This window comes from Myxocyprinus asiaticus, chromosome 40 (assembly GCF_019703515.2).
Source record: "Myxocyprinus asiaticus isolate MX2 ecotype Aquarium Trade chromosome 40, UBuf_Myxa_2, whole genome shotgun sequence".
In the NCBI taxonomy this organism is placed as follows: domain Eukaryota; kingdom Metazoa; phylum Chordata; class Actinopteri; order Cypriniformes; family Catostomidae; genus Myxocyprinus; species Myxocyprinus asiaticus.
This window is the reverse complement of record NC_059383.1, coordinates 31959580-31974070: the sequence shown is the minus strand read 5'-3', so window position 1 is coordinate 31974070 and position 14491 is coordinate 31959580. Positions and strand designations below refer to the sequence as shown.

General features: G+C 33.9%; 1 protein-coding gene across 1 annotated transcript; it reads right to left on the bottom strand.

The window, feature by feature from the left end:
• On the bottom strand, nt 1-14303 carry zgc:109965 (Nicalin-1-like). The gene is made up of 16 exons (XM_051680466.1): nt 14168-14303; nt 13086-13269; nt 11746-11936; nt 11409-11553; nt 11048-11145; nt 10858-10935; nt 5326-5429; nt 4968-5056; nt 4326-4465; nt 4032-4210; nt 3193-3280; nt 3028-3066; nt 1946-2118; nt 1613-1666; nt 488-566; nt 1-214 (listed from the first exon to the last, which is right to left on the bottom strand). The coding sequence occupies exons 2-16, from the start codon at nt 13240-13242 to the stop codon at nt 158-160; spliced, it is 1671 nt and encodes a 556-aa protein (XP_051536426.1). The 5' UTR covers nt 13243-13269; nt 14168-14303; the 3' UTR covers nt 1-157.
• Nucleotides 14304-14491: the final 188 nt, after the last annotated feature.

Below are 14491 nucleotides of genomic sequence, written 5' to 3'. Positions count from 1 at the left end.
TTTAATTTAAAAAAGATATCAAAATAGAAAAACAGGAGAAACTGCAAAGGAATGATAAAATATACAAGGAAGCCTCTTTAAATTCCAAAAGCAAACATGTTTTTATTCTTCTGAAGGCCTGACATTCATCTTTGTATTGGCTCTAGTTTATTCCAGTTTACTGGTGCTTGGCTTTCATGGTTGCTTTAAATTTTGTATAGACGTTCCCAAAGTTCTAAAACCAAAGAACAATGGTTAAAGCAACAAATTAGTAAAAACAAACCACAGATTATAGCAATGTAACTACTTACGTTTTTCTATTTGCAGTAGGATTTAAGCAAACATCTAAAATCAAACATAGTGTTCATATGTAATATCCTACTATGCATGTAATCATCATTATTAGCATTCAAGAGGAGAAAACTAACCCCAAACCAGCTCGCTAATTAGTTTGGTACACATAATCAAGGTCTTAATACATTGTAAATGAAGCAAATGAAGTTCAAACCTGGATTGCATAGTAGACTACACCAAGGTATCCAGCTATACAGCCACCCAAAAATAGGTCAAAGGCAGCAGGCTTCACCCTAAATGAGAATTTAAAAAAGTCAACCTGTTCTCATAGAATCATGTACTATACCTGCAGTTTTGCAAATTGATTTTTACGTGGCTCGTTGTACATATCGCGGCAGTTTCCTGGTGAAATTAACAACAACTTTTTTTCCACTTTCACACAGATTATCAGATCATAAACAATTTTCACCCTGGTAACTACATCAAAACACTTTTACTATAGTACATGACTTGCATTTCAATGTTTGGATTAAATAATCAACTACATTTACAAGCTTGTTGAAGTGCAATCAAATTGAGCAGTAGCTCAACTGATAAAGCATTGCACCTGCAATGCAAATAACTGGGGTACGAGTCCTGAAGAGCACGCAAGTTGACTCATGAGCCGAAGTTGTCATGGAAGCACCAAAAAATGACGTGCTTGTTTCAACAATTGCGTTTTTCATTTCACATTTGCTTTTTAGGACACTATCGGTTAGGTTTAGGGTAAGGAGGTAGATTTTGTTGATTAAACTTAAAAAAGTGGAAATTTCACTTCGGAGCTGCCTTGATACGAGTATGTATTTTACAAAAATCATTTTGTAAAAAATAATGCCACAGTAACGTAATTTTCATAAGATCAGGCTGAAAAAAAGTACAATTAGTAAAGATTTGGCCTGGATCCAATTGGTACGAAACAAGATTTAAAGACAACATGAAATCAAAACCCTTTTTATTTTTTGAATACACGTTCCTGGTCGTATTCATCAGTGCATGTTATAACAAAGAAAAGAAAAACATTGTCTCTGTAATCTATCATCAAGATGTAATAACTTTGTTCCACTTCTAAAATGACCTTTTTTTGTCTGATGTTACCATAAATGTCTTATTTACAGTCCTTCTTTTCCAACCACTTGTCATACAGAGACTACTTTTGACAATCCAATCAATTCCCAATAGATAGTCAAGTATATTTTTTTCACACTGAATATCCCATTTTATTTGGAAATTGTGCACACGTTTCATGCTGACTTATAAACAAGCTTTGCTTTAAAACCAATCAATGACATGACCCACTCACCTGTACATCATCATTGGTTGACTCATTTGATCAAAGAATGTGATTTCAGGATCCCTATAAAATTCAGACAAAACACAGACTTAATATGTTTATATCAGTGTGTGTATTTGGGTGGCTGTAAGGCGGCAGCTTCTGTTTGCAAAAAGTTTGTTAGTAAACATTGTTTGAACTTTTGCTGCAGGCAAGGAAAATTATATAATTCTAGCTCTCTGTGTTAGTGCATTTGCAGCCCCAGTGGAATATGCATCTGTAAACGTACTATGGAGCTTTTGAAGTATTGCTACAGGCTATTTATGAGATGTCTGTGTTTTGTCTCTATGTGCGTGAATGTACCTTCGGTCCTGGTGGAATGTATGTCTATGGACTTGCTTTAGATAGTGTTTGAACTCCTGTTCCAGGCTGTTGAGCAGGAGCATGTGTTCTGGTTCTCTGTCCAGTAGCTGAATGGCTCGGGGAACAGACGTCATCATTGCCATTAACGCAGACAGACGACTGTCTTGAATATCCTACACAGCACACATGGATACACATACACACTTTCAAGGTGAAAAGTGCCTTATACAGTATTTAAGTCTTAATTATTGCAGTTGTATTCTTTGAGCATGCAAAATTACTTTGGACCCCACAATGAAAATGGGTGGCAGTATATGATGTCATATTAGGGCTTCTGTTTCAAATAAATAATAAATTATTAAGTGAAATTAAGAATAAAAGCAAAACGTTAAAATTCTACTATTCCGCTTTACCACAACATTGCAAACCATGCAGCTTTGATGTGTGTATTTTTTGTAAACAGCCAAGAGGACAATTTGTGAAGCTTAGATCCTCTGTTGGGTGAACATCTTTTTGCTATCCAAATTCGAAGGTTAGATTTAACCAAACATAAACTTTGATACATTTGGGACACAAAGTTAAGTTTGAACGCACCTTACAATGTTATTACAGTGGGCATTTGGACATCTACCATGGTAAAACCATGGTATTCTCTGAAGCACTTTAGATACCATGTGACTTATGGTAATCTTTAAGTACCATCACTGTACCATGGCACCCACAGTACTTTTTTGCAAGGGTATGACATCAACAAGACAATGGACCTTAATCAGATTAGCACCATATTTAATTTTTTATTAATATTGATCACTCCGCTGATGAAACATTGGAAAAACATCTTTCTAAAAAGTTTTCAGTAGACAGAAAACACCAGTGTTGTGAAAATAAGATTTGATCGACTATCTCTATACTGTGCATGCCATTTTAAGATACTGTAAGTCTATCCCTCTCAGCCTAATTTCCATTCCTGTCAAAAATTAAATATGGCACTACTCTGACTCTATGACTCTAAGTCTATGGCCATTGGTTTAGTCGCATAAAATGAACAACAGTGTGAAAGAAAAGAAAATAATGATTATTACCAAGCTGCCCTTGAACACCTGAATGTCCTTAGGAGAGCCCTATAGTACAAAAAAGACAGTTTATGTATTAAGGGAGAATGGATGAAGAGGATAGTAATTTATTTGTGTTTTTTCAAGGTTGCCGTGAAGGTTCAAATTGTCTAGACACACCAAATTTTGTCTCACCTTGTCTGAAAGATTGTACATGAATCTTGCCAAGGACTCAGCAACAATAACAGCATTCCTCTTGAGTTTCCTGATATCCACCTGTGCCCTACATACTCAAGAAAAATTCATTTGAATATAGATGAAAAATGGTGGATCTATCTTTGACTTCAAGACCCCATGAAATCAAAATTGCTGTTGCATTTAGTTCAAGTCTACCAGCTTCTAAATACTCGTGCACTCAATTAACTGTTAGCAGATATACACATAAAACATTTACAGTCTTTTTATTTCGAGAAAATGGAGCAGAAATATTAATGACTCACTTTGCACTTGATGACTTTTTCAGTCATTTGTGATTTCTACAAAACTCTTTTTAAAACCATTTTGAAACCATTTCAGACCAATTTGTGAACCATTTTGACCAATTAATTGAAAATTTGTTCTACTCTACACATGGTAATAAGAGCAAGATTTAGGTTATATTTTATATATTTTAGAACAGAGAACTTGAAAAATGTATATTCACTATGAAAACTCATTTACTTTTTCATAACTTTTAAGGTTTATTAATTTCCATGACTTTTCTAGGCCTGGAAAACACATTTGAAAATGAACTGATATTTCCAGGGTTTTCCATGACCTTGGAAACTGTGCACAAAACAGATTGTTGTCCAATCAAAAGCCTTTCTATAGGTCCCGCCTAACTTTCCTTTTTAATTAGGAAGTGCTCTTGTCAAGCAATTTCATGGGGTATTTTAAAATGTATTCTGAAATGTAACAGAGCTGCACATCTAAAGTAATTCAAAGTGAACTCTAAAGTGATTTGACTTTGGTAGGATTGGGTGGGTTTTGCTCACATGGTGTCCAGGATCGACCCTCGCAGCTCTGATTTGGGGTTCTCAATGTGCGACAGAGTGAATCCTGGAATCCTTTTCATTCCATAGCGCTCATGTTCCCAAGCCACTGTGGTTTCCTGCAGGTTGATCTTCTTATGGACAGCTCCAAATCTCACCCAAGGGAACCTGGCGGAGATGATCTGGAAACACAGAAAAGATATAGGATTGTAGGAAGAACCAAATGAGAATCACAGATCAGGTTCAAAGCAGGATGTCAGTAATACACAGTCTACTCCATACGTAATTCAACCTAACCTGCTCCAACTGCAGAATGAAATCATACTGAGAGGTTCCAGGCTTAGGTGGTCGTGAAACATGCAGATAAAGCTCATCTCCAGTGCCAAGAGAGTCCAAACATAGAACGAATGCCACACTGTCATGCAAGAGACTGGATTCTGCAAAGAAGCCATACATAACAAATGCAATCAAGGTATTGGCTTTTGTCTGTTTAACTGGCTATTGTGTGGTTTGATAATACGTTTCTGTGATATTATCATGCAATATTTCAAGTGACTGAAAGGGGCATCATTTTATTTAGAAAGAATAGTTTTTAGAAATTGAGATTGTTTCCTTATCATCAAGAAAACATGAGAATTATCTATAAATCAGCAATCACAAGACCACAATATCAAAGAGACTGAGCTCTCCAAACATTCGCGAATGGGAACAAGAGGTTGGTATGTGTGTACGTGTGTGCTTAATAAATAAGAAAAAGTGTATTGTATGTGCATTGAACTCAAAGGCATTTAACTACCTATGCAAACATGTTTAACTGCCTTTGACAAAACAGTATGAGACAGCCTCATATTTATTATCCATACACAGTATTTCTGACACACATCTCAAAAGAAACAGGGAGTAAAATATGTGACAAATAAGAATGCATAGTCCACATACCTGCATGGTCCATATTTTCCCCCAACCAATGTTTGGTGCCAAGGAAGTTATATTTACCACCACCAGTTAGGGAGAATAGCAGGTTGTATCTAAATACAATTCAATGGCAAAGTCAAAGATCAACAATAGTAATCTTACATGATATAAATGTATGTATTATTTCATTAATCAGGCCATAGTAAGCCAGACAGCTGTACAGTGCCAAAAATGATAAATCAATTGATCTGAAATAAATCAATTGTCCTATTAATCAACACTGTATCTTGTTTATGTTATTGCTGCCAATTTTTTTCTTGACATCATAAATGCTTTTCCTAAGGGAAACAGTTTCAGCTTGTAAATAGCAGAAGACACTGACGGAGCTCTGCTTCGTGGATCGCCATAGAGCCGCTGAAAAATTCGAACCAGCTCGAGAAGAATGGTGACGCCACTGCCATTTGAGTCTGCACCATACGCCAGCCACTATGAGAGAGAACACATCCAGTATATGTACAGTATACACAGATCACTCACACACTGAGGTTCACAATATGCACACACACTAAAATACACAGATTTAATACTCTTGTGATACATTAAATATGAAATTAACCCTAATATGTTATTATTACTGAATGTTTTAGGATTGTGGACTGTATAATTAGGGCAATATAATTAAATCTACAATTAAGTAACAGTTTATGCAGCACTGTTTACAGAAGAAAAATCAGACTCTTATTTTATGTGTGATAAGGTTACTATGTTAATTGTCCATTCTAAAAAGATCTAATAATCTGTGAAGACCTGACTGATTTAAACAATGATAATTGTACTCAGCTCATTTACGAGAAGACAATCGCTAAAGAAAACCCTTTAAGGCTTAAATATTGAATTGTGTCTCAGGTAATGAATGACAAATCAGTGTAATTTGTTGATAGTTCAAACCAGAGGTGGGAAGTAATGTTACAGTACTTGAGTACATTTTTCATATTTTTCTACTTTTTTTTTTTTTTTTTTTAAGTAAAAATAAATAATAGTACTTTTACTTGAGTTGATTAAAAATTAATTATTCAACTTCGCTGCAGTTATTTTTCACCGCAATTACAAAGTACAAAAAAATACATAATATTTCTGAATTTTTTGGAAGAAGAAAGTTATAAGCACTAATAAAGAAATTAACAGGGACTCAGGGCCAAAATTAACAAAAAGTATCCCAGAAATTCAAAATATGGAGGCAAAAAATGCCCATGCAATGAGTTCCCGTGTTTTATTAATAATATCTGATATAGTTACAATTACATACATTGCAATATTCTTTTGACTTTTCACTGAACATAATTTTTTTTCCTGCCATCTGGTTCCTCGCACCATCGTGCGCACAGACAACCTCTCTGCTTCTATCGGTCCGCATCAGTTCGGTATTGTACTCCCAGGTTAAATTACGTAAATGTTTGCCCCTCTTGTTCAAAATAAACTGTCCTAGCGGGTAGCAATCTCACTCACGGTTCTGTACTGTACTTCCCTGCCCTGTGCTGCTGTTTATCTGTCTAAAAAGCCTCACCCGCTAGAGGCCTAAAGTGTTCAAGGGATGGATGTTATATAAAGGAGATATGAGAAATCACAAAATATAATGCAACCAAAAGCTACAATTTACTTAATAATAATATCTCAATATGTTTAATAACCATAATGTTAATTAAGACTTTATTATTACAACTGTAATACAATAATACATATACAGAACAACCATTTTTAGTGTTTGCATCAATCATACTGTATCTCTCACTAAATAACACTGTGTGAAATGTTTATTTTTGCCTTATTTTATTCAGCTGGCATGTAGTAGCTGATAACAGTTTGCTTAATAATCTCATTCCATATCTGGATAATTGTTGCAATATCATAGACAGTGTTGGGAGGGTTACTTTTGAAATGTATTCCACTACAGATTACAGAATACATGCTGTAAAATGTAATTTGTAATGTATTTCCTTAGATTACTCAAGGTCAGTAACATATTCTATATACTTTGGATTACTTCTTCAGGACTGGTAGATTTTTTCACTTGTTTTGACTATAAAAACTCTGCCAGTACAGTAAATACACATGTTAAAAATACAGTCTCTGAAAGACCTAAATATCTTATGCAGTGTTGTTTCTAAAACAAGATAAATCAAATTGATCTTGTTTTAAGGATTTTTAGATATGTTTATAGGAAAACAATACAAAAATTATTATCAAGAATACGGTTTGTGCCCTAATATCAAAGGACTTCCTAGAAAAAAAGAAATTATGATCCAACGTGAATTTTCTTGATAAAAAAATATGATCATGCCTGGTAACGTGCATGTAAAATGGCTAGAAATAGCATTTTAGCTTAGCGTAAAACTGACAATTTACACAAGGTTTATTTCTATTTCTTCTGCTCCAAACTTACTTCAAACGTACTTCACTGTCTGCTCATATGAATGTAACACATCATGAGAAAGTGTTTCACCGCTGCTCAAATGCACTTTGGATCGCATCATTTATATGTATAAATGTTTTCCATCTGAAAGGAACTAAATATTAAATGAAACAAATGACAATAAAATGCAAAGTAATCTCTTCAGTAATCAAAATACTTTTTGAATGTAACTGTATTCTAAATACCAATGATTTAAACTGTAACTGTAGTGGAATACAGTTATTTATATTTTGTATTTTAAATACGTAATCCCATTACATGTTTTCCGTTACTCCCCAACCCTGATCATAGAGGATACATTTTCTCCTCTATGATATTACGTAATATTAGTTTTGTACAGTATGTTAACTTAATAGCCAAAATACCTGGACATACGTGAATGAGAATAAACCTGAAATAGGTATGTGTTTCAGTCACAATGCACATTATGTGGCTTAGAGACGATTTAGAGACATTTAGTATGCTACAAATGGCTATTTCTATTTAAATAAATGTTGTATTCTTAAAATGTTCTGTTTGTCCAAGACTCCTCTTGCAGCAATGCAGGTCTTTGGCATTTAGAAGCTGCTAGCTTAGGACCTGTGAGAAGTCTGTTGATTTACTTGTCTTTTTGTTGTGCATCTGGCTGTCCAATTCCCTCTCTATCCTGGTTAGATATTCTTCTTTCAAAACAGAAATGTTTCTTTTTGCCTATTTTTAGAACCAAAATTTGACTTGCAAGTGTAAAGCAATTTGTAAGAACTCAATACCTCAGCAAATGGGGGGAAAACCCCACTGTATTGTTATTTCTGCATGGTAGCGCAACCATTTTCAGTTGTTCTAATAAGAAGAACATTTTCTTGAGTACCAAATTAGCACTTTAGAATGCTTTTGTAAGGAATAGGTGACAGTATATGTTTGCCATCACGTGTAAATAAATATATGGAATAAATACCACTTACAACAATTATTTCAAGCTGTAATAATAATTTGCAATTAATGATTTTGGCAGTATCTTTGATCAATTCAGTGCATCCTTGGTGAAAGGAAGCATCAATTTCTTTCAAGAACAAAAATGTTTTTGTGTTCTAAAAATGGAAGCGTATATACTATATATAATATAATTTTCATAAAGTAACCTGTAACGTACTTGAGTAGTTTTTTGTCAAACTACTTATTTACTCTTACTTGAGTCATAATATCTCTCAGTACTTCTACTTGTACTCAAGTGAATAATTTATTCAGTAGCAGTACTTTTATTTAAGTAAAAAAAAATTCAGTACTCTTTCCACCACTGTTTAAAACATATCTTCTGTAATATAAAATCAAGACATAGTATCAATGATATGGTAAGTGTACATAGCAAAGTATACAGCTTTAACTCTATTATGAACCGAGTAATCTGCCAGATGTAAAACTCAATATTACCACTGGGAAGCTCTTACCATCTCAACCAGTGAAACACAATGATAACTCATTGCTTTGCTTCTACTCACAAGATTTTTACAGCATCATTACAAGTATATACACTACCGGTCAAAAGTTTTGAAACACTTACTAATTCTTTATTTTAATTTTTTTCTTCACATTTTAGAATAATAATAAAGTCATCAAAACTATGGAATAACATAAATGGAACTATGGGAATTATGTTGTGACTAAACAAAATCCAAAATAAATCAAAACTGTGTTATATTTTAGCATCTTCAAAGTACTCACCCTTTGCCTAGAATTTACAGAAATGTACTCTTGACATTTTCTCAACCAACTTCTTGAGGTATCACCCTGGGATGCTTTTTAAACAGTACTGAAGGAGTTCCCATCTATGTTGGGCACTTATTGGCTGCTTTTCTTTATTATTTGGTCCAAGTCATCAATTTAAAAAAAATAAATAAATGTTTTAATTAATTTTAGTTTTATAATGAAATAAATTAATATGGTGGCACAATTATATTTTTGTCTACAAAATTTATTTCAAACATTTAAGCATACGCCTTCAGATCAAAAGATTTTTAAGATCATGAGAAACATTTCAGTCAAGTGCTTCAAAACTTTTGACCGGCAGTGTAAATCAAAATAATTTTGAAGCATAAATTGAACAAAATCTTTACTGGTAGAGCTTTGAGAGGTACTGTATGTGAATGTGTTCTGACCAGATTTTTTGTTTGAAAAGGTCAGTTGCAACACTGAACCAGGCCATTTGACAACAGACATTAATCATTCTTTAAATTTTATATTTGAGGGGAGCGTGATGAATTATGTGACCTAAAAATGATAAAGCACATATTGCATATTGATTTTAAGCATATATTTTATTAAAAACACTATGCTACAGTGGGGTCCAAAGACTCCTCAATTAACCCTTGTTCACCTTCCTTTTTTTTTTTAGAACTTTTTAGAAATGTAAACATTTTTAAACCACAAAAAATTCTAAAAGTATATACAATATATATATATATATACTTTATACATATACTGTACTTTATATATATATATATATATATATATATACTGTATTGTATATATACAGGGTTGGGGAGTAACGGAATACATGTAACAGGATTACGTATTTAAAATACAAAATATAAGTAACTGTATTCCACTACAGTTACAGTTTAAATCATTGGTATTTAGAATACAGTTACATTCAAAAAGTATTTTGATTAATGAAGAGATTACTTTGCATTTTATTGTCATTTGTTTCATATAATATTTAGTCCCTTCAGACGGAAAACATTTATACATATAATTATTGCGATCCAAAGTGCATTTGAGCAGCGGTGAAACACTTTCTTATGATGTGTAACATTCATACGAGCAGACAGAGAAGTAAGTTTGAAGTAAGTTTGGAGCAGAAGAAAAATAAATAAACCTTGTGTAAATTGTCAGCTTTACGCTAAGCTAAAATGCTATTTCTTAGCCATTTTACATGCACATTACCAGGCACGAACATATTTTTTTATCAATAAAATTCACACTGGATCATAATTTCTAGTAAGACTTTTGATACAAGATTTATCTTGTTTTAGAAAGAACAATGTCTCTTTAGAAAGAATTTTTATAGTCAAAACAAGTGAAAAAATCTACCAGTGCTGAAGAAGTAATCCAAAGTATTTAGAATACGTCACTGACCTTGAGTAATCTAACGAAATACATTACAAATTACATTTTACAGCATGTATTCTGTAGTGGAATACATTTCAAAAGTAACCCTCCCAACCCTATATATATATAGAGAGAGAGAGAGAGAGCGAGAGAGAGAGAGAGCGAGAGAGAGAGAGAGAGAGAGCGAGATCCGGTATACTAAATAAAAAACAAAAATGCAAATAGAAGCATTTTTGCTAGTGGTCTCAGACTGTTGGGTCCCATTGTATGTATAGGAATTGTTCCTTTAATGTAGTTTATCTCCTTGTGTGTGTGTGTGTGTGTGTGTGTGTGTGTGGAGCATTAATGAAGATGACGTACCGGCGCAAGACCAAATGTGTCGTAATGGGCCGTAATTACAATAGTGGGTTGGTCTTCTCCAGCTCCAAGAAGTACTCCCTTGAAATGAAGCAATAAATTGATTTGACTGACAGGTTCAATTATAGTTCAACACTATTACGTTTTACAGAACAGGTTAGAGTTGCTGCGTGAGGCCAACTGCCATGCTCACCTCTAAAGTAATGATGGTGGTATCAGTAACTGGCTTGATGGGGGAGTTGTTGCTCACTAATATTTGGAACGCTGTTGCAGTTACTATACTACGGAGAACTGAGAAAGAGGGAAAGAGTTAAAGGAATAGTTCACCCAAAAAATGAAAATCCTGTCATCATGTGTTCCACTGACGAAATAAAGTCATATGATTTAGGAACTACATGAGAGTGAATAAATTATATCAGAATTTTCATTTTTGAGTACACTATCCCTTATATTTCTGACACTGATCCTCATATATGCATAAATGTGATAGACACAATGGTAAATGTTGGTGCCTGTGGCATTTACAGATAAAATGTGTGAATGTCCCTTCTCACCTCTCACTAATGCAGAGGCAGACTTGGTGGCTGCAGCCTTATTGACCTCCTCATACATGTAGAGCAGCTGGTCATCCTCTGGGACCACATACACAGGCATAAGAGTTTCCTTATGTAAGATCTGAGATTCAGCTACCATGAAGCCCTGGAGAAAGGTGGGGGAATTCATTTTCTGACCTTTAGCTAACCAAGTATGGGAATTGAGAGGTATCTAAAGCAATCTACTTCAATAATTACAAATAACTTTTGTCCATATCTCCCTTTGCCATGGACTAAAGTATTGAAAGAGTCAACAATTCAGCAAAGTTTGCATATAAAGCAGAGTGGTACGAGTGACCTGCACTATATCCTCTGGTACAGCAGAAATGTTTTGGGGAAGCAGGATTAACAAAGCTGCTGCATTCTGTCTTTTGGCCTCCATGTAGCGCTCTGTGGTGAAATCAGGCAGCTTCATGATCACACAGCGGCGAGTCAGACTTGTGTCCACAGCGGATCGGGCCTCTGCCACCACAATAGCTCCACGGCAACCTGAGGTCAAAGGTCAGAATGAAAACATCCAGTTGTGTGATATGTGCGACACACCAATAAAGGGAAAAAGACAAAGAATAGAGTCAAACTGGGTGGTTCACCATCGTCCTTTTTAAGATGAGATCTAAATTAAGGGCTTAAAGAAATACACGACCGGTCAAAAGTTTTGAAACACTTGACCGAAATGTTTCTCATGATCTTAAAAATCTTTTGATCTGAAGGCGTATGCTTAAATGTTTGAAATTTGTTTTGTAGACAAAAATATAATTGTGCCACCATATTAATTTATTTCATTATAAAACTAAAATTTAATTACAAAAAAAAAGTTTTTCAAATTGAAGACTTGGACCAAATAATAAAGAAAAGCAGCCAATACGTGCCCAGCATATAGATGGGAACTGCTTCAATACTGTTTAAAAAGCATCCCAGAGTGATACCTCAAGAAGTTGTTTGAGAAAATGTCAAGAGTAAATTTCTGAAAATCCTAGGCAAAGGGTGACTACTTTGAAGATGCTAAAATATAACACAGTTTTGATTTATTTTGGATTTTTTTTAGTCACAACATAATTCCCATAGTTCCATTTATGTTATTCCATAGTTTTAATGACTTTACTATTATTCTAAAATATGAAAAAAAAAAAAAAAAAATTATAATAAAGAATGAGTGTTTCAAACATTTTGAGTAGTTCACACAGAAATTAGAAAGAAAAAAAACATTATATACAATTAAAGTAAATAGTGTTTGAGACTGAATATTTTGCCTGACATTTCCTTTTGTGTCATATGGGTTTGAAACAACATGGGGTTGAGTAAAAGATGACAGAATTTTCATTTTTGAGTCACAATCATTTATCCAAGGAAATACAATATATTCTTCTCACGTATGTGGTCTAAACATTTGGGTTTGATACCAATAACAAAATTGAGGTTACAGAGATATTTTTTTAACTAAAAAATAATTAAAGAAAAGCTTAACAGGAAACAGGCAAATAATGCATTTAAATCTTGTTGTAATTACATCTCTTTAGACTTGCATCTCTTCACTGTAGAAGTAAAAGTCTCGTGTCTAATGATAACAGCATGGCATTTTTCTCCAGTGGATTACATTTTTTATTTGCTCTTTTATAAGAAACCTTCCAGGCATGTTACCGTATTTGTCCTGATGTAAGTTGTACTGTTGCATCCTGTAGGCCTTGAACTCATAGGAAGATGCTGCAGGTAGTGCAGATGCATGCAGGAGATGTGAAGACAGCAGCAGCAGTGCAGCCGCTTGAGAGGTTCTGAGAATCATGGTGACACCCCACATTTGAGTTCAGCAAAAGAACCAACAGGTCTATGAGAACAAGATAACAGAGCATTCACAAGCAATATCAAAATGTTGTCTTGTCATTGTGTGTCTTTAGAACAGCACCAGCCAACACTGTAAAAATGTAGGCTACATTTTAAAACAAACTATGCACTATTAGAGAATAATCAGCTATATAGAAACATAATCGAAACATAGCATGTTTCAAAAGATAGATGTTGTTTTGTTTCGCAGTTGAGCAGGAGTGGTGCAATTCGTTTTGTTTTTATAACCCTCTAAAACAAAATACAAATTGAATGACAATGTGAAATATTAAATATATTAATATTCATGATGTATATTAAATATGTATATTTAACCTATACAATATCATAATATAATAATAATGCATAAACACATATACTGTATATATATACACACATATATACTGTATATACAGCAATTTGGTTAAATATATTAATATACAGTATGTATATTAAATATATATATATTTAATATTTAACTTTGTCTCACACACACACACACACTATATTACAATATTTTGAAGGTTAAATACATATATTTAATGTACATTTCATTATTAACCGCCTGTTATCTTAAAAATAAAAAATGCCATCATTACACAAATTGCCAGACCAGCCTTAAAAAAAAATAAAAAAATAAAAAAATAAAAAGGCAGATTTGCCCAGAAAGATACAACAAATTATGAGTGTAGCACTAAAGTTTGGACGACCTTTGAGGAACTAATTTACTCTTGCTGAATATTGAAACAATATAACAGGCAATAACTGCTCAGTATCAACTACTATTGTAACACTTGACATCAAGAAGCTAATTATACTGAGATGTGCTGCACTGAAAATTATAATAAACCCCCAACATATAAAATCAAATAAATCTCATATAAAATGAGATAGTAACTCACCCAAATTCCAGGTTTGGTCTTCCCTAATGTGGGATAGCTATCTGTCTTCTACTCTCAGTAGGATGTAATGTCCAAAGCATGCCTGGGGAAGGGGGGGACTAGGCTTAAAGAGGCCCACAGGTAAGCCTAGTTCACCATCTGGCCCAGAAAGGATAAAGCCAGGCTAATCAGTTCTGTTCTCCAATCCCAGGCAACCTACAACACTTCCTCACACCTCTCTCCCAGTTCTTACAACTTCCTGTCATGTCACTGACATATCCACCAAAATCTAAGAATACCAAGTAAAATATGGATGAAGTAGGTGACACTGATAGGAAATAGGGG

Bases quoted from the DNA above. Each gene is read 5' to 3' on its own strand.
- zgc:109965 (XM_051680466.1), bottom strand. From the start codon at position 13,242: ATGTGGGGTGTCACCATGATTCTCAGAACCTCTCAAGCGGCTGCACTG. The intron at 11,146-11,408 runs GTGAGAAGGGAC...CCTCTTTCTCAG, and splicing joins TGCCTCTGCATTAGTGAGAG to TTCTCCGTAGTATAGTAACT. The intron at 1,667-1,945 runs GTACATTCACGC...TGAATTTTATAG, and splicing joins ACATTCCACCAGGACCGAAG to GGATCCTGAAATCACATTCT.